At 38.9% G+C, this 25,261-nt stretch overlaps 2 protein-coding genes across 2 annotated transcripts; one reads left to right on the top strand and one right to left on the bottom strand.

Annotated features, from left to right (window-relative positions):
- The first annotated feature begins 5,528 nt into the window (after positions 1 to 5,528).
- Positions 5,529 to 17,223, top strand: EXOSC9 (exosome component 9). Its single transcript, XM_032632390.1, has 12 exons — positions 5,529 to 5,702; positions 6,037 to 6,131; positions 6,849 to 6,968; positions 7,085 to 7,187; positions 8,112 to 8,249; positions 10,139 to 10,221; positions 11,458 to 11,590; positions 13,196 to 13,284; positions 13,884 to 14,030; positions 14,992 to 15,173; positions 16,789 to 16,867; positions 17,079 to 17,223. Exons 1-12 carry the CDS (start codon positions 5,637 to 5,639, stop codon positions 17,161 to 17,163), a joined length of 1,320 nt encoding a protein of 439 aa, XP_032488281.1. The 5' UTR covers positions 5,529 to 5,636; the 3' UTR covers positions 17,164 to 17,223.
- A 376-nt stretch (positions 17,224 to 17,599) lies between these two features.
- On the bottom strand, positions 17,600 to 25,139 carry CCNA2 (cyclin A2). Its single transcript, XM_032632391.1, has 8 exons — positions 23,022 to 25,139; positions 21,993 to 22,236; positions 20,639 to 20,751; positions 20,218 to 20,441; positions 19,374 to 19,581; positions 18,838 to 18,951; positions 18,278 to 18,411; positions 17,600 to 17,920 (listed from the first exon to the last, which is right to left on the bottom strand). Exons 1-8 carry the CDS (start codon positions 23,232 to 23,234, stop codon positions 17,872 to 17,874), a joined length of 1,299 nt encoding a protein of 432 aa, XP_032488282.1. The 5' UTR covers positions 23,235 to 25,139; the 3' UTR covers positions 17,600 to 17,871.
- Between the last annotated feature and the right edge of the window lie 122 nt (positions 25,140 to 25,261).

Genomic DNA, 25,261 nt, shown 5'->3' with positions numbered 1-25,261 from the left:
ACATATCTTCACACTGCAATGAGAAATTTTCAGGTAAAAATAGCTTCATAATACCGTAACTCCGCACAACAATATAGTTTGTGATGAGCACAAGCATCTTCCTTTAAAAGAAAACTTGGTATATAAAACTAGAGATAGAAATTAATACATACATGAATAAATAAGGCAAATTATAATAATTTAGGGATGCCAGATTTAGTTTAAAAATATAGGATGCCCAGTTACATTTGAATTTCAGATAAACAAACAAATTTTTTAGTATAAGTATGTCCTATGCAATATTGGGGATGAATTGGACATGCTTATACTAAAAAAAAAAGCTATTTATTGTTTATCTGAAATTCAATTGTAACTTAGCATTCTGTATTTTATCTGGCAATCTGTATTAGTTTCCTATTGCTGCTGTAACAAATTATTACAAACCTAGTGGCTCAAAGCAACATAAATTTATTATCTTACTTATCTTACAGTTCTAGAGGTCAGAAGTCTAAAATGTGTCCCTAAGGCTATGCTCATTTTGGAGGCTCTAGGGGAGAATCCATTTTCTTGCATCTTCCAGCTTCTAGCGGCTGCCCATGTTCCTTGGTTTGCAGGCCCTCCTCAATCCTCAAAGCCAGAAGTATAGCAACTTCTCTCCTCACTGACACCTGCTTCTGTTGTCTCTCCCTTGCCCACATTCCTCTTATAAGCACCCTTGTGATTACATTGGGCCCACCTAGATAATCTCCTCATCTTGAAATGCCCAATTTATCACAACTGCAAAATAACTTTTGCCTTACAAGGTAACATATTTACAGGTTCCTGGAATTAGGACAAGGGCTTCTTTGGGGCAGGGGTGTAGTGGGGGGACTATTCCCATAATAGTTATTTGACTTACGAGTTTAGCCCACAATAATATATTCTACTGTTATTATTTTATTTTATTATTTCTAATTCTATTTCAGATATGATTTTGTTTGTAGAAACCTAATTGGCACAGAACTTCTGGTTTGTATTTATTGTTTAGACACCAAACCACATAATTTCCTACAGATTCTTATCAATGAGTATGAGTCTTCTTTTTGTAGACGAAAACAGATCAAAGGAATTCAGTCACGTGCCTGAGACAGAGCCATATGCATAATTTTCTTTGTGTCCAGGATTACCCACATACTACGACAATCAGTATGCAGCAGAAATCAACATGTCCCCTGCTTCCTTCCCCCTTATTTTGTTGTATTTATGATAAGTTGAAGACTGATAATTTTTTATTCCTCTCAACATATAGAAAAGCTTAATAATAATAGGAGAGATTATATATAGATTCCTGAGCATAGTGACTGATAAGAATGAAAGGGGAAGTTCTTTCAACTATTCAGTGGAAACTAGAGCCGAACTTGATAAGCTAAGGGTTTTTATTTATTATATGAATGAAAAAATATGGAAGCAAAATATACACTGCATCTGACTTATTAGTGTTCAGTTGTTGTTGTCTTAGTCCATTCAGGCTGCTATAATCCAAATACTGCAGACTGGGTGGCTCATAAACAATAGAAATTTATTTTTCAGAGTTCTGAAGGCTGGAAGCCTGAGATCAGGGTGCCAGCGTGGTTGGGTGATGGCTCTCCTTCAAGTCACAGACTTCTTTTAGTATCCTCATGTGGTGGAAGGGGCCAGGGAGCTCTGTGGGATCTCTTTTACAAGGGCACTAATTCAGGAGGGCTCCACCCTCACCTCCCAAAGGCTCCAACCATCAACCACCATCAACTTTGGGGGTTAAGATTTCAACATATGAATTTGGGGAGACACAAACATTCAGACCACAGCATTTGTCAATGCATAAAATCTTTTCAGATATTGACTATGTGGTTTCCAGATTGAGTCTTGAAAAACAACAACAAATGTCTCTGATAAAATGTTTGAACGCCAAAATTCCTCTAAATAAATAGTTAAATGTGTCAGAACATGAAAAGGAAAACGTAAGTTTTTTTTTTTTCTTAACTCTTTCTGATCATAAAAGCTATTCATATGCCTTACAGAAGATTTGGGAAATTTATAAAGAAAAAAACTTCAAAAAGAAAAAAATTTTCCCAGAATCCCACTACCCAGAAATAATCATCTTAACATTTTGCATTATTTCTTTCCAGGACAATTTCTGGAAAACCAATTTCTATATAGACAAATTGCATGGCAGACATATTATACAGTAAATAAAATGTAAGCTTCCATTTGTTTATTTACTGATCTGCCCATTAATTTCTTTCAACAGATGTGCTGTGAAATAGGTCATTCATCCACTTATTCACAGGGCACTCCACAACATGGCTCTTCATAGACTTTTTTTTTGGCTGTACCGCAAGGAATGTGGGATCTTAGTTCCCTGACCAGGGATAAAACCCATGTCCCCTGTAGTAGAAGCGTGGAGTCTTGACCACTGGACCGCCAGGGAAGTCCCTCTTCATACACTTCTAATAGAAGTGTATTTAGTCAGTATTCTTTTGGACACACTTACCAAAAGACCAACTCAAATGTATTGGCTCATCAACTGGGAGATCCAAGAATTTGGTGCAAGCTGTTTCTATGTAAAGGATCTACTTCTCTCTCTCTTATTTCTCAGTTCTGTCTGACTTCATCTTCAAACAGGTTCTCTCCATGTGGTGGCAAGATGGTCCCACATAGTTCTAGACTTTAATGGTCCTTAATGTTTATAATCCTAGAGAAGGAAAGACCTACTCTCTCTCACAGTTCACATGTCAAAAGTTTCTGATGGAGGAACTTTTTTGGTCCTACCTGGGTCAACAGTCAATGAGAAGACAGGGATGGGGTTCCACAATTAGCAGGGCCTGATCACAGCCATGCCTGCTATTGACATTAACAACAGAATCACATAGGGTCAGGAAAGGGCATGTCTCCAAGAAATAGAAGGGTGCTGGTCAGACAAAGCAACAGATGTCCAATAAAGAGGAGAGAAGATCTATACTCAAATATCTTGTTGAAAACCAGGTTATATTTAGACAGATCATCTAGGTCAATATACTACTCAAACTTATTCTTTTTAAAGAGCAGAATGCACATTATCTGAACCTCTTCTCAAATTTCAAAAAAAAAAAAATCCCCTGTAAGCATGAAACAAATGTCCCTTGCACCCAAGTTTCAAAAGTTTCTTACTAAAAACAAGGCTATGAAGTAAGTATATTTTATGATGGTATGTAGATGTGAGTGGAAATGGGTTATACACCTTTGGATTAACTCCAATAAAAGGCAAATGCTGTAGTGCTAAAATTACAATAATATAATAGTAAAAGTAGGAAGGAATGGTGGAAATTGTATAAAAGTGGAAGATGAGCGGGACAAGGTAATCAAGCAGCAATCTCAGAACAGCAATCAGACACGGCATATTTGGACAGTTTCACGGGAAGCCTTGCCAAATCAAAAGCAGAAGGAAACTAACAATTTGAATAGCTATTGTGTCCAAAACATGGTGTTAGATGCTTTCCTTCAGACCGTTGAACACAAAGTAATCATTTCCAACCTAAATACACAGAAGCTGAAGCTCAGGATTATTTAATTCACCTACAGTCCATTTGATCTGAAGTTTATCTGAAGAAAAGTCCATTTTTTTTTCTACCACCAAGCTGTCTCTCAGGAAAGGACAGACTATTTCAACAAAGTCCTGTTTCCTTTCTCAAGGGAAAGAGAAATTATCAAAAGCCCACTAAAATAACCCAAAGATTTAAATGATAAAATTAACAGCCAGGAGTTCTGTTGCGAAACTATACTATAAACATGAATTGTGTTAAGAACTTAAACAGCCTCTACCTTGTAATCCCCTCGTCCTTTTGAAAATCAATCGGCTGTCTTGAGCATGTGGATATAGGGTCTGTCCGCTTCCCTCCTTCTTCACGATTCCTGTCTCCGGACCATGTCAGGCTCATCCAACCTCAGTCTTGGCTCACGTGGCTCCTTCTGCATGAAAGACTTTTCCTCTCCTGCAGATGATATTCTGGCTGATCCTTCTCATCATGAAGGATTTACTTAACTCAAATGGCACCTCTACAAAGTGACCTTTTCCTGCAACTAGCCCAATTAAAATAGTCTCCACATTCTCAAATATTGATAGTATTTAGCATGTGAAATTGAAGCGAGATGCCGCCTGCATGGGAGTTACATTGCCTATCACTCTGAAGCAAATGAAACAAAATAATATGTGAACACTGAACTAGTGCCTGACTCCAAGCCAGGCATTGTTCTAAGCATTTTACATGTACTAACTCATTTTTATCTCTCAGAATAGATTTATCATTGCTATTTTGCAGATGAGTAAAGTGAAGCACATAGGCTACATTGGCCAAGGTCACAGAACAGGTAAAGGGCAGAGTCAGAATTTGAGCCTGGGTAGTTTGAAGTTAGTTCCTGCTTTCAACTACAGAGGGTCCTGCACGTATAACAGTTCCCCTTTCAACTTTTCAATGGCTTGAAAGCGATATGCATTCAGTAGAAAACGTACTTCGAATTCTGAATTTTGATCTTTTCCCGGGGCTATGTATATGCAGTACGATACTCTCTCTTCATGCTGTACAGTGGTAGCAACCACAGCTCCCAGTTAGCCACCTGGTGAACAACCGGTACACTTACAACCATTCTGTACCCATACGACTATTCTGCTCTTCACTTTCAGTACAATATTCAGTAAATTACACAAGATGGTCAACACTTTATAATAAAAATAGGCTTTGTGCTAGATGACTTTGCCCAATTGTTGGCTAATGTAAGTGTTCTGAGCAAGTTTAAGGTAGGTTGGGCTAAGCCATGATGTTCCCAGGTTAGGTGTAGTAATGTATTTTCCACTTACATGGCTTTATCCGGACATAACCCTATGGTAAGTGAAGGAAGAACTTTACTACTTGATTCCGCCTCTCCCAAAGAGCCGAGTGACTGGCAGCACGAACACACTAAAGTTCCTCTACGCCTATAAAAAATAAGCTTATCGCCTTAAAATAACTGGAGAGACTGTAAGAAATAAACAACAAATTTTGTTTCAGCCAGCGGTAGGTATAACGCCATTACAAATTGCTAATACTATCAATTCTTGTCAATTTTTCAGGTCCTCCGAGGTTTCACCGTCAGCCCGTAAAAACACCCCAGCTCACCATCTCAACTTTCTTCTCTCCCCTCCGCTCCACTAACGCCGGCTCATTCCAGTGTTTCTCCAATGAATCTGCTGAAACTCTGCCTCTACAGCTTTTTAGTGGCCAAATCTCAACTTCCTCATCTGTAAAATAGCAATAATACCTGTTTAGCCTACTCCGCTAGAACTGAGGCTAGAGTGAAGTGTGAGAGAGCTCAACTGATATTAATTTCTATCACTGGTGGTTATTTCGGGGTCCTTTTCTCCGCTACACTTTATAATAAAAGAAACACCTTTCTATTCAGAATTTCGACTCCTTTTGCTTCTCCAGCCAGCTCCGGCTGGTCCAACTTTGCTTTGAGCCTGCGCACTAGCTGCCGTCTCTCAGCCTTTGCTTTCCCAGCTTCAGCTGACGAGCTTTGATGACGTTAATCTCCTGCGCCGAGGTAAGAGCAGGGCGCGCGTGAAGAGGTGCAGGGTGTCTTCTCCCGACGCATTCCAGTACCTGTGCGTCCCCTGACCTGACAGTATGAAGGAGACGCCACTCTCAAACTGCGAGCGCCGTTTTCTACTCCGCGCCATCGAAGAGAAAAAGGTAAACCGGGAATTTGGCGCTGCGTGAGCGCTCGGGTAGCGCGGCGGCCCGCAACCTTCCGGCCTGGGCGCACAGACCTAGCTCTCGCAGGCCCCGGGAGCCCCTAGGGGAGCGGCCGGTGGGTTCCCCCAAGGCCCCAATATTTATTTGGCTCCCGTGGGGCCTTTTCAAGGCTCAGGTCACCCCAGGGACTGTCAGTGCTCGGGCACTTAGTTTCCACTCTCCTACGTGGAGTGGGTAGGATTACACTTACCTCCAAGTGCTTAGCCCAAGGACTGCCTAGCACAGAGTAATAAATATTTGTATTAGGAATAAAGGAATGTTGTGCTTACAGCGGCTGGATGGCAGACAAACCTATGATTATAGGAACATCAAGATCTCATTTGGAACAGATTATGGGTGCTGCATTGTGGAACTTGGAAAAACAAGGTAACAAAGTATTCAAATTAGGTATAAGCTCAATAGGGAGAAATTTAAAACAACTTGATTGACCCAGTTTACAAAGCAGTTAAGTCTGGACAGTACTTTGTTTAGCTGCCCAGACTTTGGTTTTATAGTCACACTTTACATTTTTAATCATGAATATATTTTCTGTCACATAAGTATCACATAGTTCTTTCTGATCTCTGTGAATCATATATACAGCCAGCACTGATTGCACTGAATTTGTTCCTTGTATTTGTTGTCATTAAGTAGGGCCTACTTTCCTCCTTTTCCTGAGTGACATGAGAATTAGATTTTTAATATTCATTTGGAAGTTGTGAGGATACTGGTCAGATAATGTTGGTGAACCATGCCATAAGAAGATTCTTAGGACGTCTCAAGTTTGCATGCCATCTTGTATCACTAAATATTTGTTTTAGAAAAGAGAAGAAATGGTCATTGACTCAAAAGTCTGTGGAATAGTAAATATTGTAATGAGATTTTTCTTCCCTGTCATCTCTTTGGTTATGCCAATATGTGTTTTATTTCTGTATGTATTCTACTACTATACTTTGTAGGTAACTTCAACCTTTAATGATATATCATACTGAACATGTTATTACTCAACGTAGTGTAAGACTGAAACTTAATTTTTAGATTTCCTTTTTTTTTAATTGGAAAGGAAATACATTTAATTAACAGATATGTACTTTATCTTTGCAGAGTTCTTGGACAGGTTTCCTGTGAACTTGTTTCTCCAAAACTCAGTAGGGCAACAGAAGGTATTCTTTTTTTTAACCTTGAGCTCTCTCAGATGGCTGCCCCAGCTTTTGAACCTGGCAGGTATTTAAATCTTTTTCTTAAGCTGCTTTAGCCAGAGGAGAGCCTAACAGGGGTGAGCTATTGTTTTACTGCCTGGTGTTATATCTCATGACATTAGCCCATTCCTGTTTTCATAGGCAGTCAGATCTCTTGGTGAAGTTGAATCGCCTCTTGGAAAGATGTCTAAGAAATTCGAAGTGTATAGACACTGAATCTCTCTGTGTTGTTGCTGGTGAAAAGGTGGGGAATATGCCCAAAATTCTTAATCTTGGGATGAGTATTGTTGACTCATGGATCCCTGTATCTATACTTTCATTCTCAGAGCTTCAGTTAATTCAGTTTTATTCTAGTTCACTTCACTTCACATATTCCTGAATGCTACCCATAGAACTTTGTGTCATCTCTCTTTGGAGGGACAAAAAAATTGGTGAAAATAGCAACTTGGATTTGTATACAAATTTCTTATTCAAAGAACTTGTGGTTTTTCACATATTTTCATTTATTTTCTTATGTTATTTAAGTGAGTTGATAGAAGCAGGTAATGTTTTCCTTTTTTATGGATGAAGAGCTAAAGAACTGATTGAATCCTTCATTTGGATAGGTTTATTGACTTACACAGGGCTGCATAGTGAGTCATTGGTAGTCCGACATTGGAAATATTACTCTCAATATATTGTGCTATTTGATGATATTAGAACTTTATTCTTGATTAGGGTATTTTAAGTATCTTTTTGACTCCAAAGAAGTCACTTGGCCTTTCCACATTCTATACTTGAATATAATACTATTTGCATTACTTGTAAGGTTATCATAAATATTGTCAAGTAAAACCTAAGAGTTTGAGGTTTTTAAGTTAGGAGACACAATAAAAATATCATTAGGCTTGGAGTTAGGGGAATCTTAGTACTAAATGTAGTGTGGTTCTGTTTATTTACAGTATATATTTTACTGTTGTCAAATGACTCATAGAAAGGTAAGCTATTGGTATTTCAGGTGTTGGTCTGGCTTGACATTTTTCTAAATGTATTTTTATTGATACAATAGAAGGAGTAACTGCATGTTTTAACAGCAAGAGAAAATTTTGCACACAGTGTTACCTTTCCTTATAAATAACCTCTGGTTGTGACTATTTAGGATTTATTTTTGTTTTGAATTCACATTCAGGTTTGGCAAATACGCGTGGACCTACATTTGTTAAATCATGATGGAAACATTATTGATGCTGCCAGCATTGCTGCAATTGTAGCCTTATGTCACTTCCGAAGGCCTGATGTCTCTGTCCAAGGAGATGAAGTAACACTGGTAAGCTTCCATGATGTGAGCCAGGCTCCTTCTTATGAATGAATGAATATCCTTGCTGTGCAGACAGCTTGATTCTAATGAAGTCTTGTTGTAAATGGCAATTAAGTATGTTGTAAAATTTGTTCACAAGGCAAAAAATATGGTCACAGTTACCTTTGAAATCTCTTAAATCTCCTGTATTAAAGTTTTGTCAGTGAATGCATACCCTATCCTGGTTTTTTTAGAATAGAAATAGATGACTTCTTTGGATTGAGCATTAGATAAAGTGGTTGGTTTATGCTTAGGGGGCATGTGTGAAAAATCATAATTCTCAGTATTTTCACAGTGAGATGCTTGTTCTCACTGTGTGGCAAAAACCCATCAGAAACACCTGGAAAGACTGTTAAAACATCTTGCCAGTCTGCATCCTCAGAGTAGAATGGGGATAGGATGTATGAGTTTGTACTTCTGACAGAGTTCCCAGGTGATACGATAGTGCTGGTATAAGGACCACATTTTGAAAACTATGGACCTATACTATTTATATTGTCCTTTCTTTTGTGCAGAGTATGTCAATTTCAATTTATATAAATTACATGCTAGAATAATGAAAGTGCACTGTTGTGATAATTTGATTCCTGAAGTTATAAAAGGAAACATCAGATGCCCAAATTCTCTAAGATGTCATTCATGATGCTGTTTTTAGGAATTAGACTGGAGCAGACTCTTGAAAGACTTAGAGGTGTAGACAAAGTTTTATTAACAACAGAGACATGTTCCTTTAGAGAGGGGAGGTGGTATATGGAAGTAAAAAAGAAAATATAGAGTGATGAGTAGACAAAAAAGACATTGATTTAAAAATACTGTAGAGATATTGGTGGTGGTAAAGTGTTACAGCCATGTTGGAAGAGTTTGGCAGTTTCTTAAAAAGTTAAGTGTAAACTTATACAGCCTAACAATTCTATATCTAAGAATGTACTCAAGGAGAATGAACGTATACATTCACTCAAAGACTTTCATGTGAATGTTCATAGCAGCATTATTCATTACAGCCAAAAACTGAAAATTAGCCAAATGTTCATCAACTAGTGAATGGAAAAACAAAGTGTGGTGTATCCACGCAGTGGAATACTATTCAGCAGTAAAAAGGACCAAACTACTGGTGTGATGTATACTTCAAGGTGGATGAAACATGCTGAGTTGAAAGGAGGCAGATGCAAAAGACTGAAAATTGTTTGATTCCACTTACATGGAATGTCCAGAAAAGGCAGATTTATAGAGATAAAGTATTGATAGATCAGTGGTTGCTTTGGGCTGGGAGTGGGAGTGATAATCAACTGCAAACACGCTTAAGGGAATTTGGGGGAGTAATGAGAATTGTTTGGTTTGGTTTTGTTTTTTTGCGGTACGCGGGCCTCTCACTGTTGTGGCCTCTCCCGTTGCGGAGCACAGGCTCCGGACGCGCAGGCTCAGCGGCCATGGCTCACGGGCCCAGCCGCTCCGCGGCATGTGGGATCTTCCCGGACGGGGGCACGAACCCGTGTCCACTGCATCGGCAGGAGGACTCTCAACCACTGCGCCACCAGGGAAGCCCAATGAGAATGTTTTAAAAACTGAATTGTGGTGATAGTTACTTCACTGTATATTTACTAAAAAGTGAATTACTTACTAACAGTTAGTGAATTTTATGTTATGTAAATTATACCTCAATAAAGCTTTTTGACAAATACATAAAGTTTTAAGGAAGATGAATGGCAAAGTCAAACAGGTAGTTGCAAAAGAAGTTATTTAGGTACTCACTGAAGATTAAAGGGATTTCGGTTTTTATTTTAATATCTGATGTACAAGATGATTTTTTGTATGTTTATAAGTTAGTGACTGTAATTATTGAAACTTTTATTTTCAAACAGTATACACTTGAAGAACGTGATCCTGTACCATTGAGTATCCACCACATGCCCATTTGTGTCAGTTTTGCCTTCTTCCAGCAAGGGTAAGTCTCATCCTTGTCATGGTCTGAAATTATAAATCCGTAGGCAAATGAACAAACCCCTTGTTTAATATTAGAGCGCCTTATAGTTCTTTTATTTCTTTCTTAAGAGCATTACTTGACAAATGCTCAGAACTAAGAGCTTTCTCAGTAGAAGTGACAAATTCTCCTTTAATGAAGAGACTTCACGTTTTTCTTTTCATGGCATACTTACACGTTTATGAGTTTACCACAGCATGGTAGTGTATCTTTCCTAGAGGTATACAGATGTTAGGCTCTAATTTTGGAAAGTAGGCTGAGAAAGACTGTGGATTAATGGAAGATGACTTTGGAATATATTTGAGGAGCATATTATATGGAATAGTTGTAGGATAGGAGCAGGTTACAAGGCGGAATGGTTCACAAATGAGAAAAAAAATCTTGTTTTCCTTCAGCTCTCCAGCAGTTTCTTCACAACTCACTGCTAATTCCTCCTACAACAGAAAACCTGGAATCTTAGGTCCGTGTAAGGTGCCTTTAAATGAAAGCTTGAGCCTTAAATCTCTTTAGAAACAAAGAGAGGTATAAATATTTTAGCAATTTTACGACTAAGAACTAGAGAAAAGCTTTCATCTTTCAGTCACTGTAGTAGAGAATTTTATTGGAGGGAAATAGACCAGCACTGTCCTGTAGAATTATGACATGAACCATATATGAACTTTTAGTAGCCACATTAAGAGGGTAAAAAGAAACAGGTAAAATTAATTTTGATATTTTATTTTACTTGATACATCTAAAATATTTTAATATATGATCAATATCTTAAAAATTATTCCTGAGATATTTTGCATTCTTTTATTTCTACTAAGTCTTTGAAATCCAGTATTTTATACTAATAGTACATCTTAGTTTGGACTAGCCACATTTCAAGGGCTCAGTAACCACATGTAATTAGAGGCTAACATTGGACAGTGTGGAAATAGGCAGTATTTTTTTGTAATGAGCCATTAGCATAACCTGGAAGAATTTCAAGCAGAACTTGGAAGAATTTCAAAGTACAGGATATTAGGGAAACTTTAAAATTAACCAAATTAACATAATTCTGTTGTCTCTTTTCAGATTAAAGTGACTCAAATTCATAGGCTCAGACCTACACTGTGTTGACCTTACTATAATCCTATTTTTAAAAATATCCATTAGCTTAAAATTGACAAGCACTCAGCATCAGATTTGTTCATGTCCATTTAACATTCATTTCAGAACATATTTATTGGTGGATCCCAATGAACGAGAGGAACGTGTAATGGATGGCTTGCTGGTGATTGCCATGAATAAGCATCGAGAGATTTGCACCATCCAATCCAGTGGTGGGATAATGCTGCTGAAAGATCAAGTCAGTGCTTTGATTTGATTAATGTTCCATTAAAAATAGGTCTCTTCTTTTTAGAAGCTTTTTCTTGTTTTTAAACTAAAATCCAACAGATATTTTCAATGATTGATTCTCGGACCTGTTAGAATCTGGTTTCAGTATTGTCTGTTGACTTGTGGCTACAAGGTACCCTCCTTCCTCCCTTGCTTCTCCCATGGATGGCCCTCCAGAGTCTACACCTCTAGATAGAGGAATACTTTTTTCCTTTCAGTGAGGAAAGAGATTTATATCCTTTCCCCTTCCCCTTCCTTCCCCTTCCACGTGTTGGGTCTTCATTGCTGCGAGTGGGCTTTTCTCCAGTAGCAGTGAGCGGGGGCTGCTCTTCGTTGCGGTGGCTTCTCTTTTTGCGGAGCACAGGCTCTAGGTGCGCAGGCTTCAGTAGTTGCGGCACATGGGCTCTAGAGTGCAGGCTCAGTAGTTGTGGCACATGGGCTCAGTGGCTCCGCGGTATGTGGGATCTCCCCAGAACTGGGATCCAACCTGTGTCCCCTGCACTGGCAGGCGGATTCTTAACCACTGTGCCACCAAGGAAGTCCCTATATCCCTATTTTTCTTTAAAGTGTCAGAAAGTAGAAATTATGTAAAAAGATAGTTTTACTTTTGGAATTTGGGTACAGTGAGCAGAAGTTCTCAAATCCAGCTACATATAAGATTCACATGGAGACTTTTAGAAAATAGATTGCCACATAGTGCAGCTCGTCAGGAGCACAAAGACTACTTAATTGGAATTCCAGCTCTTCCTTACACTAACTGACCTTTGGCAGATGGTTTCATATTTTTGTGCTTCAATCTCTTTATCTGTAAAATAGTAAATAATCTTAATGTCAACACCTTCTGTTAGGATAATATAGGGATAGATATAGATATATTGTACTGTATAGCATAAATTAAGTGTGCAGTAAATGTTAGTTTCTGTTATCATCAATGTCATTATTACCAGCATCATGACCACTGCCAGATCCCTATTTCCAGCGATTCTGATTCATTAGGTCCCTGAGGCCTGGGAATCTTCGCTTTATAAAAGCTTTCCGGGGGACACTGTGCAGCCCTGTCTTGAACAGAGCTATGGATCACTCACAGAAAGGAAGTTAGTGTATCTGTGGCCTCTTGAGTGGTATCTTCTACATTGTCATAGAAAAGTTTTTGGGTCAGTTCCTTTAACATTTAAAGATAGCTCTCACGGGCTTCCCTGGTGGCACAGTGGTTGAGAGTCCACCTGCCGATGCAGGGGACACGGGTTCATGCCCCTGTCCGGGAGGATCCCACATGCCGCGGAGCGGCTGGGCCTGTGAGCCATGGCCGCTGAGCCTGCGCGTCCGGAGCTTGTGCTCTGCAACGGGAGAGGCCACAACAGTGAGAGGCCCGCGTACCACCAAAAAAAATAAATAAATAAAAATAAAAATAGCTGTCACATCTTGCCTTAATTTGTGTTTACACTGTATTATTTTCATATTTTAAAAAAAGGCTTAAATTGCAAAGGTAGAAAAACTAATCTCATGTTTTTAGTTTTGTTAGAGAAAGCTACTTGATTTGTTGTCTTTAAATAACAGAGTTCACTTTTATAAATAGGTTTTGAGATGTAGTAAAATAGCTGGTGTGAAGGTAGCAGAAATTACAGAGCTAATACAGAAAGCTTTGGCGAACGACCAGAAAGTTAGGTAAGTTTGATTTTTTTAGAACTGAATGGTCTTGTTATAGATTTTTCTGTTGAGGATTTTTCTCGCACAAGCATAACTCTACAGTTTTTACACTCAGTCTTTCCTTATCTGTTCATCTCAGTTGAATATACTAAATGTTTTTTGAAAGTTGATTGAACTATTTATTGTATTCCAGTTTATACATCATCTGTATTAAAAAGCCACATAATATTTTTCATTTAAAAAGTTAACATTTTCTTAGGAAAAAAAGAATCCAGTAGCTCATGTTAACAGAAAGAATACAAACTGGGGTTGATTCCCATCTCTTCTTACTGTGTGACATTAAGCAACAGCTATATCTCAGCACTTCAGTGTCTTCTGCTTTAAGTACATAACACATGCTTGACACATGGTTTAATAAATGGTTAATTATAGTAACTTTTTATTATCTCACTTGATAGGCATAATAAATTGGTGGGGTTAAGTTAGTCGAATAGTTTCTCATCCAATATTTCTCATGTATCAAAAGGATAAAATAGTTAACTTTTTTTTCCCTTCCTGTCTTCTCTCCCATCTCTCATTCCCCCTTCCCTCCCAACTCCCCAAAAAAACCCACACAGGAAAGAAGGTGGAAAGTTTGGCTTTGCAGAATCTATAGCAAATCAAAGGATCACAGCATTTAGAATGGAAAAGGCCCCTATTGATACCTCCGATGTAGAGGAGAAAGCAGAAGAAATCATCTCTGAAGCTGAACCTCCTTCAGAAGTGTATCTTTCCTGGGTGTTTTTGGTAAAAACAAGAAGATTCATAACACTTTGGGTATTATTAGGGCTCTGTGAAGCGTGTGCATATGGAAATTTGTTTTCTGAAACACTGTACTTTGTTAGAAAAAAACATTTAAGATATGAGACAAGATAGTGATGAGTCATATTAAATTGATGGTGTAACATCTACCTTCTCTTCAGCTATCCTACCAAAACCAGAAAATTCTTTTATTTTAAGAAGCAATTTACAGCATTTCATTTTCCTTTGGAAAATTGTTCCCTAATCTCACTGGCATGGTCAGACACTATACATTATACACATTGTTCTTATTTTTTTTAATAAATTTATTTACTTATATATTTATTTTTGGCTGCATTGGGTCTTCGTTGCTGCACACGGGCTTTCTCTAGCTGTGGCAAGCAGGGGCTGCTCTCTTGTGGTGCTCAGGCTTCTCATTGCGGTGGCTTCTCTTGATGTGGAGCACGGGCTCTAGGCGCTCGGGCTTCAGTAACTGTGGCTCACGGGCTCTAGAGCGCAGGCTCAGCAGTTGTGGCGCACGGGCTTAGTTGCTCTGCAGCATGCGGGATCTTCCTGGACCAGGGCTCAAACCCATGTCCCCCTGCATTGGCAGGCGGATTCTTAACCACTGCGCCACCAGGGAAGTCCCCACATTGTCCTCGAAGTTCATTCATTCACCAGATTTATTACTGCAACTAAAATGTTCAGAGCAAGTGTGTCTCTTGATATTTCTCACCCCTTGTGTCCATAAAATCTTAACCTGAGTTATACACTATTTCTTCTTCACTGTCCAGCCATCCATAGTATAGCTATTAGTAAATTTTTTCCTAATAATTTGAGGCACACTTCAATCAATCTTAAAGGAAGAAAACTTTCATTCTAATCATTTTCAGCACTGCATCAAATAGCAGTATTTCTGTTATTCAGTTTTCTTAACTTGCTAAGTGTTTCGAAACCTGTGCTGTGGACTCCTGGAACCGCCCAAATTGGAGAGGGAATAGAAAACTCCTGGGGTGATCTTGAAGACTCTGAGAAGGAAGCTGAAGATGAAGGTGGCAGTGATGAAGCTATTATTCTTGATAGTATAAAAATGGACACAGGAAAAGTCTCTAATATTGGAAGCCAAGGTATGTGATACTTTATGGCTATATGTAATATATATATATATATATATATATATATATATATATATATATATACATACATACATATATATCCCTATTTTAGTAATCTTATTTTTATATTAGCAGTTGGGGCTAAATATTTTATAATTTAAATTTCAACTAAACTGTTGAGGCTAACTGCAAGAATATGCTTATCTTTGAGGAATAGTGGTATTCTTTGGTATGTGAAGGGAGTGGCATTTTTTATTTTTAAGTTTTTTTTTTTCTGTTTTTGTATCTTATCCGGGCCAGTTTTAAGGGGATGAGTTTCTTAAAATCTCATTCCTGTGTGCTATTTTTTCTTTGTATAGTTTCTAGACTCAAACATAAAAAGGCAGTATCATACGTATATTAGAGTAGTGCCATCCGTAGAACTTTCTGCAGTGTTAGAAATGTTCAGTCTCTACACTGTCCAGCATAATAGCCACTAGCCACATGTAGCTACTGAGCAGTGAAACGTGGCTTGTGTGAAGAATTCTAAATTTTAATAAACAAGGAGGGATCTAGGAAGTAGGTTGGTGGAGAAATAAAGGATACAGCTATTAAATCTGGCTGAGAAAATAGTGAAGGTGATACTGTTTTGGTGTGTAATGCACATACCTGCCTGCCTTCAAGGAAGATCATTGCCTGTAAATATTACTGAGGACCTGCTGGGGTTTTTTGTAAGGCAAAAAAAAAAAAAAAATCCCCATTAATTGGTACCCTTATTCAGCTTTCCCAGTGGTTACTTCTATTTAGTATTATTCTTCCAGACCTCGTTCCATGTATTTACTATATATTTACACCAACATAAGCTGCTTAAACACAGGGACTATTTATTGATAGATGTTAACTTTTTTTTTTAACTCCATATGCCTTTATATATTTGTGAAATTTTTCTAATAGGGAGAAAGTAATTGAAAACTCTATTTAAATATAAAGAATTAATGTAGTAAGTTTCATGGGGAAAATGGACAAAAGAACAGAAACAGACGTTTCTGTTCTTTTGCCCATTTTTTGTTTCTGTTCCTATTTGTATTTGCATTCCCAAATACAAACGGCCAGAAACACATTGGCAAGGGTGTATAGGAAAATGGGTTAATATACTATTCTTGGAGTGTAAATTGAAACATTTCTGGAGGGATCTGGCAAAAATGTCTTTCAGAAGGTATATGCCTTCTGACCAAGGAATTCTGCTTCTAGGTATTTTTCCTTTTAGTGTTGTTTATAATAGGGAGAAATTTAAAATCTAGATCTTGAAAATTAACAAATTCAAGGAGTAGCACAAGGAATTCAGTTGGCATATTGACTTGTTTCCAAATTGGTTCTATAAGATGCTCTATGTGTGTGTGTATAGTGTGTGTGTGTGTGTGTGTGTATATATATACACACACACACACACACACACACACACACGTATGTAGAATTATCCCCCTCATTTTAATTCTATTAAAGAAGCACACATAAGGTTTTTCAGAGCTCCAAGGAATAACCTCAGGGAAGGGAAGAACCAAATAGTAGATCTGTAAGCCTCCACCCAAAATGCTGCTTGGGCTCTCTATCTGAAACTTATATTCCTTTCTTAACATTTTCTTAAAAGATGCCCCTATAGTGCTCTCAGACAGTGAAGAAGAAGAAATGATCATTTTAGAACCAGATAAGAATCCGAAGAAAATAAGGTAACATTTCTGGTTTATTTCAAATGTATACATATACTCAAGACTTTTTAGAAGCTTGCTCTCTGGGTTTCTTCAACCTGAGATTTATAGAATTAGGTCTGTAAAACTGCTTGGATGCCTTTCAAGGTTACAGTATTCTTCTGTCATAGGTGGCAAAAGTAAGCTCCTAGTACTAATACTGTTAAAACTTGTTAATTTACTTTGTTCACAGAACACAGACCGTCAGTGCAACACAAGTAAAAGCACCAAGTAAAAAGCCAGTGAAAAAGAGAAAAAAGAAGAGAGCTGCTAATTAAAGTTCACATAGTTGTATATTTGTGTATATAACTATTAAAAAGGTATTTATTCAGTGCTAACAACCTTGGGTATTATTCACAAACCCATTACAGAATCTAGTTCTTTATACAGTTTTTACATTATGCTTTAAAATAAACGTCTGGAGGACTCTTTAAAACAGGTTTTAAATAACTGTCACTTTGGTAGGTCAAGTGTAGTAAAAGTTGATGAATGAAAAGCATTTTCATAGTGTGTACAAAGACCTGAAAGAGTCTTCTTAGATTATGCCCAAGTCAGACAGTTGGCCCAGTTCCTTAGGGAGGTGAATGTCATCACCTGTGTGTTGGAAGGAGAAGCCTTCCCTGTCCCCATGCTTTAATAAACCAAATTAATTTCTCTAAGTGAAATCCTGAAGTCAAATTTTTGCCTCAAATTAAATTTGACTTACAAACCAAATTTTCCAAATCAATTTATTTCTTATTATCCTGACAGCCGGCATCATTAATACTTTAACAAAAACCACTTAAAATTAGCCAAATATCTAAGATAGTTACATGTACAAAAGATATACAAATTAAAACCTTTAAAAAGTAATAGATACCATAATTTGTACTTGACCGTAACTTCCGTATTCAGAAATGATTGTAAAATTAAAACCTAAGATAAAATCTGTACACCATATACTTTGAGTGATTTACATCCTAGAAAACAAAGGCAGTCTTTCACTGTTACACATTTAGTGTCTCGGGTGGGTTGAGGAGAGAAACACCATGATACCTGTAAGCAGGGGAAAAAAAATCCATTTTTAGTAAACATTCATTGGGTGAAACAGATTATGGAATGAAACATATACTAGGAACTCACAAATGCTATTTCTGTCTACTTGAATTAATGGTTATAAAACCATAGTCTGGTCCCCAACACCTGCATGCATGCCCACCGTTCCTCTCCCCTCTTCTCCCTCAAATACAAGACAGAAGCTCAAAACACATGGCTGCTAAGAGAACAGTTGCTTAAGGAGGCTGTGCCTGACTTGTGAATCCCTTAAGTAAAGTTAAAATGTCAAGGATCTCTGAACCGTACGATAGCCTGGAAAAGCAAGCTTCTTTGGTATCTACTGCTGTTAATTCTTACTTTGAGTTTTTGTACTTTTCTCTTATTGACTGTTGTGCATGCCGCGGAGCTCTGAGGTAGGTCTGGTGAAGGTCCATGAGACAAGGCTTTAGAGTTTCCAGCGTATATCCAGTCTTTTGTACTAATGATTCAGGCTGCAGGAGGGAGGACGGAACCACTGAGTTTTGTTTTTAGTAACAGACACTGAATACAAGTTAGTAGTTGGCATTAGTTGGCTTGAGTTTTGTCCTAACACCTCCAACTAACATCTTCCTGTTTTCTCAAGCTCTTTTTGCTAACTTTGATCAATTTTTACTATTTTCCTTGCCAACAGCAAGTCTTATGGCCTGAATTCTTTAAGCACACCTTTCAAATCCAAGCATTAATAGTAACCAAGCTTTCTACCTGACAGATGCTATTAAACAGGTAAGACAAAATGCTTTCAACAGTGTACGTGGCTGAATAGCTCTTCCAGTTCAGTACATCCTGACAACTGTCAGTTGTATAGGACAGTTATTTAACCTATCTGGCACAAGCATTTACAGCACAAGGTGGATGTGTAAGGACGTCGTCATACATACCCAGCTTTGTCCTGTGACAGTGTAGAGTGCTAAATGAAAGGCTGCTGCGGCGGTCACTGATGGCAAATACTTTAGATATGGGTCAGCATCTATCAAACTTAACTCTCCCAAAAACTGGAATGAAAAAGTAAATATACTTTATGATCATAAGAGCTCTGGAATTCAAAACTCAAATCCTTACCTTCTGACCAAATATTTTACTATCTTTAAGACTGGCTCTGTAGCAACCATTGCCACATCTTTAAATATATTCACTATCATATTTTGCTTCATTCTCATCCTGTATTTTTCCTCCTTAATAGCTTTAAAAACAACTCTTCTGGCTACCATTTACCAAGACTTCCTCCTCATACCACTATTCCTAGTGCTTTCTCCATTTATGTTTTCTTTTGCCAATGGTAGGCTTTCTTTCATGCTGCAGCACTAACCTGTCCCCAGAATACTAAATCCCTTGACCAAGGCTGTATAATGAAACTAGAGCTTGCCCCGAAATTGTGACCTTAGAATCTTCATTCAGCAAAATGAAAAGAACTTACCATTGCTAAACTTTCAACTTTGCAGTTTGCAGACTGCTGGTGCAGAAAGTACTGGGTAAGAAACTGATTTATTGTTGGTGCAGCTAAGTCAAAGGCAAGGACTTTCAAAACTAGGTGCTCCATTCTCAGAACTTGTTTCTTGGTATAAGTGTCATCTGTAATGTATACAAACTCTGCTACTTCTGGGGGGTATATTTCTTCAAACTTTCTACAATGAAAGAAGTTTTAAGTAATCAATCCTTTTATAAGAAAAGCAAGCTTGTTTGTCCCAACTTGAAATCCCTTAAGCAGAATGAATGGAACGAATCCAAAACCAGTTGCCTGTTTGCACTGATACTTGACCATTTCTAGCCAAGACTAGGTAAATGCTAATTAAAAGCCCCAAATATTTCTCCCACTTCAGTCAAAGGAAGTAAGTGAGAGACTGACTTCCCAAGATGGGAACAATGCCAGAGTTCACCAAGTAACTGAAAATGTAGGAAATTTCCTTAGAAAAATAAATAATTTACATTTTAGTTTTCATGTCTTAATGGAGAAAAGATAAGATTTTGCTTATATACCAGAAAGTACTTTAAAGTAGAAGGAAGCACTCTGTAACCTAGTCCTGGTGTATTAAAATGTCGCCAATCTGTAGGTTCATTCAAGGTGCCCTGAAATCCAAATCTAGGAAAATTAATGTCCTAAATTTAAAAAGTTTCATCCACTCCACCATCCCTAAAGTAGTCGCTGACTCCCTGCCTTGTATAGTATGTTAAAATGTCATACTTTAAAAGATCACAGTTTCTTCCCTACACAGAAAGATACTACTAATCACTTTTAACCCAACAAACCAAGTTGTACTTACGAGGCTAACAGCATAGCAGCAGTGCCCACAAGCTGAAGTTTTCCTCTCAACACAGACATCGATGAAAGAAACCTATCAATGTAGTTCACAGCCAAATGCAGGGTCTCATTCTGTAGTTTATATTCTTCTCCTACTTCAACTAACCAGTCCACGAGGATAGCCCTCATACTGTTAGTAATGTCTGGCTGTTTCTTCATGTAACCCACTTTAGGCTTACATTTAACCTGTTGAGAAGGTTACTTAGTGTTAAAACTGCAGTTAGATTATTCTACCATTAACAGATGCTGCCTATATGCTAGAAACTTAAGTATAGCATTAGAGTAATTCACTGGCAGTTAAAAAACTTAAAAACATTATCCTCTTAATTTCCTTTCACCACAGTGAACAAATAGTGTAAAAAGTAGATTCAGAGAGCCTTTACCTCCATTTCCCTAAGGTATGTGTGAATGTCCTCATGGTAGTCTGGTACTTCATTAACACTCACTGGCTTTTCATCTTCCAGTACAATTGACATATCCATAGTATGCGGTGACTCTAGGAGAATTCAAAAGTACAGTGAAGTTCACTTTTCATTTTCGACTTAATTTAAGAGCTAAAAGTGATTGCCCTTGTAAGGAGTCCCAAACTACCAATGTGTTTATTTCATCCAACTAAAAAGAGCTTGTTACGACAAAGTACATAGAAGATTTAACTCTGATTTTAGTACCTATGTCCACTTAGTTTTGGAATGATTTTAATTAACAAGAAAAAGTACTGACAAACCATTAACAGCAAAATGAGTTAGAGGAGCAGGTATTGAAGTGTCTTCATCTCCCATGACAGGAGTACACTGGTTTTGCTAGGACAAAGTTAAAATCCAAGTTTGGAGATATCTAGGATTTGTCAAAAGAGAGTTTGCAGACCCCGAAGTCTAACATTCAAAGCACAGTCCAGGCAATAACTAGAAGTAGGGCTAACAAGTGTGCTAAAGAGAAACTCAGATTTCTTATGGGCAGTTCAAACACATTAACACTAATATCAATGGGTGATTCTTTTTTGGTAAATTTAAATTATCTTTGAAGGCAAAAAATATCCATTATTCTTTTTACTTCAAGGTTTGAGTTTAAAATTTGTTGCAGATTTTAAATAAAAATACACCAATTATTTTGTTTCCATAGGACTTCGCTGCTATACCTCTCATCTACAGAACTAAAGCTGAGATTGAATTTAGTGAGCTGTCCAGTGACTCGATAGCCTGATGGTAAAGAAGCAGCACAAACTGTAGTCAGAGTTGTCTATAGCAGCTACTCTGACCCACAGGAGGACAATGTCCCTCTCTGGTATCAGACAATCACTCAGACTGATTTTACAGAAACAAAGTTTTAAAGGTGGAAGAGATGTTGGCTATCTCAGTATTTAAAGCTGCATTCTCAAATAGCACTCTATTTGAGAATGGTATGTACAAAGTGAGTCTTAACACAACTGAAATATATTCTCCCAATCAAGCAAACATTTCCAGGGTCAGATTAAAATAAGTCTGAGATCTAATGAAATTGATGTGATTAGAAGCGTACCAGGAGCACAGGATTAGGATCCTTTTGTAGGTCACTGGGTCTTGGATTAGCTGTGAGGCCTGAGATAAGTCACACCCTTTCTAAACTTGTTACATTAAACCTAACTCATAATGTAGTTAAGGATCAGGTAAGATCATGTTTTGAAAAGCAAAATTTCATTAATCCAGTCTATTCAATAATTATGATTACATTGATTTGATACAAATTTTTTTTAAAACTTACCAAAACTACCATCCATTGGGTAATCAAGAGGTGCCAGTGGTTTTCTCGGTCCTGGTAAAGTAACAGCTGAATTAAAAGCCAAGACATCTTCACTTTCTGGTTTTTTAGATTCAACTGGCCTCTTCTGAGTCTCTTCTTCTGCTTCATCCACATGGATGGTAAATGCAGGCTGTTGACTGTTTGCTTTCCAGGGAGGAACGGTGACATGCTCATCATTTATAGGAAGATCCTTAAGAGGTGCAACCTAAAAAATAACTGGCTTTGAGCCTATTAAGTGGAATTTTGTTCTGCTTTCATCCCCTTATACTGCATTTACTCCCAATTACTCTATCAGGAAAATTAAACTTTAGGGGGGAAAATCCAGACAAGGAAATTTGAGTAGTCAGTTGGAGAAAGAAGGGATGTTCCAATTTGTCACAGGCATTCCTGCAAGGGTTTTAGGGTCAGATTAAGTGGAATTGGGCAAAACTAATCAAGGCCACGAGATGGGTGGAGTGGCAGGGCGAAAAATGCCAAATTTAGGAAAGATGGCAAAAAAGTGGTTTACCTCTTTCGCCCCAGGGTGGAGCAACAGAGCAAATTCGGTAAGATGGCGGAATTGACCAAAAGCAAAGTATTTTTTATACCCTTTCCTAAAGCAGAGGTAATCTCTTAACCATATGGGTAGGATGAAGGAAGTCCGAGCAGTGCCTGGGGCTTAAAAGCAGAGAGAAAGGCGTGGAGCCGGGCAAAGGCCATACTCATGTTGTAGGACTTGGTTTGACTTCGTTACCTATAGAAAAATACTCCCAATGGAGGAGAGCGGACAGCCAGCACAAACGCAGAGTGCTGGCAGGGAGAGTAATGGGAGAAACTAATGGGAGTAATGTGGCATCCTACACTCCAGAAAACCAGGGATCAAGGGACTCCAGATCCTGGCTTCCCGCGAAAAGGCCAGGGGATGCTTTCTCGCCACTCTCCTATGCCGGCTAAACCCATGCAAAACTCCCGCTCGGCCCACCCTCCTGCAGATACGGCTCACTGCTTTACCCGTCGCGTCTTAGGCCTCTGCTGCGGCGCTGGTCCCCGCGAGTTCCCGGCCTTCAGTACCGCCAGCCCAGCGCGGGTCCGGGACTGCTGGGTGGGCGCCGCCTTCTCGGGGTTGATGTTCTCCTGGTCCTCCTGGAGCGCCGTCTGCTGCAATGTTAACAGCGCCGAGCCTGCCTCGCGGGCCGCAGGCCCGGGCGCGGAGCTGCCCAACATCACTGCTCCCGGGGGCGCGGCGGGATCAGCCTGCGGCGCCAAGCAGCGTGCACTGCGTCCCGCTGATCAGCCTAGGTACACTCCAGCTGTACCCGCCCGCCGCAGCTCGGGCCAGCCTACCCACCCGCTGGCCCGCTCGAGATCGTGTAGGACCGAGGAGGTTGCGAAAGGCGGAGGCAGGCACTGCCGGACGTGGAGGACCAAAGACGCCCCCGAAATGAAGCGAGCAGCCCGCCGGAGCGGCGGCTGTTCATGCAGTTCAAGTATCCCGCGACTATTGAAATGGACCAATGAAAAGGGCCGAGGCCCGTGACGTCACTCGGGGCGACGCGGTCGCAGGCGAGTGAAGGCGGCTGCGAAGGCAACCGAGCAGGGGCGGAGCGGGGCGAAGAGACGTCGAACGGCGGCAGGAGGAAGTACGCGCGCCCGGCGGGGAGGCGGGGCCTAAGTCTACTGTGACTTTAAATAGGGCCGCTAGGCGGTCCCTGTCTCGGGGTAAGGGCTGTCTCTAGGATAAACTGAATTAAACTTTAGCAATTAGTAGCGGGCCGCCCCGGCCTTCTGCCCTAGGACCTCCAGTTAGCTTGACTGACTAGTTTCTCAAGGTCTAAAATCTGATCCGGCCACATACTGGCCTGGTGGTCTTGTTCAAGTTATTCAGTGTCTCCAATTCTCAATTTTCCTATCTGTTAATTGGGAATGATATCTACGCGTTATACAGTTGTCGTTAGTATTAAATAACGTGCATAAATCATTTAACACGCTGCTTATGTAACTGATATAATATTGAAAGACTATAATGTCATCTTACCATTTAGGTGTTTCTTCACAGTCTTATGCTTTTTATTTTTCCTAATGAAGATGCAATTAATTTAAAGTGCCACCTTGAACTACTGTTGATATATGTAACAAACAGTAATGTACTACAAGAAATTCAACTAGACAGTCATTAATTTTTATCTCTTTTTTCTCCCCAAGGTGTGGCAGCCGACAAAAAGCTCGGAGTAAAATTCTAGTGACCTAGATATAATTATGTGTTCCATTTAGAAATGAAGGTTGTTTAAACATAGTAAAAGCAATATGACCTTATAAAAGTAAAACTCTCTTAGCAATATGTGCCTTTAACAAATTTTCACATTTAATATACAACAAGGCTTGCACATAACTAATAAATATAATGGTATATAATTAAGAAGCACTGTTGTTTTCCAACAAATTCATAAGTGTGCCCTTCTTGAAAACACACAGAATAGTTTATTTTCTATTGTAATCCTTATGCTATTTTAAACAACCTTTAAGTACAATATTCACCTGAATATGAATAAAATATGAATTAAGATTAATGACTTCCATAGCCTTAAAGTCATATTTCCCTCCATTTATGATAAAAAAGAAATCAGTGGATATTAGTGCAGGAAAATCTAAGAATCTGTCACTATTTCGACACTATTCACATGTAGTATACTTGTATAGCCCTACTGGTTACAGCACATCAAGTTAAGATCCCCCCAGTCTGTGCAAATTCTGCTGATTTACCTGGCCAACTCAAGTATTTTACAAACTGAGCATGGGTCACAAAACATTACCAAGCAACGGCAAAATCAATTGTAAATCAATCTCAATTCCTTAAAAAAAATTTATGTTATTTCCCCTGGTTGACAACATACATAGTAACCAGAATGCAATCCAGGCACCAGAACTTGGGTTCCACCTTTACAAAATAATAGCATGTCCTCTTAAACACTTAACCTCACTGAGAATCAGTTTTCTTACATGATTTGACAAAATAATCAATATATGTTGTCAAGATCAAATGAGGAGGGACTTCCCTGGTGGCACAGTGGTTAGAATCCACCTGCCAATGCAGGGGACACGGGTTTGATCCCTGGTCCAGAAAGATCCCACATGCCGCAGAGCAACTAAGCCCCTGCGCCACAACTACTGAGCCTGCGCTCTAGAGCCGGTGAGCCACAACTACTGAAGCTTGCGTGCCTAGAGCCCGCAACAAGAGAAGCCACCACAATGAG

The sequence above is a fragment of the Phocoena sinus genome, chromosome 5 (assembly GCF_008692025.1).
Source record: "Phocoena sinus isolate mPhoSin1 chromosome 5, mPhoSin1.pri, whole genome shotgun sequence".
Classification (NCBI taxonomy): domain Eukaryota; kingdom Metazoa; phylum Chordata; class Mammalia; order Artiodactyla; family Phocoenidae; genus Phocoena; species Phocoena sinus.
This window is presented reverse-complemented; position numbering and strand designations above follow the sequence as displayed.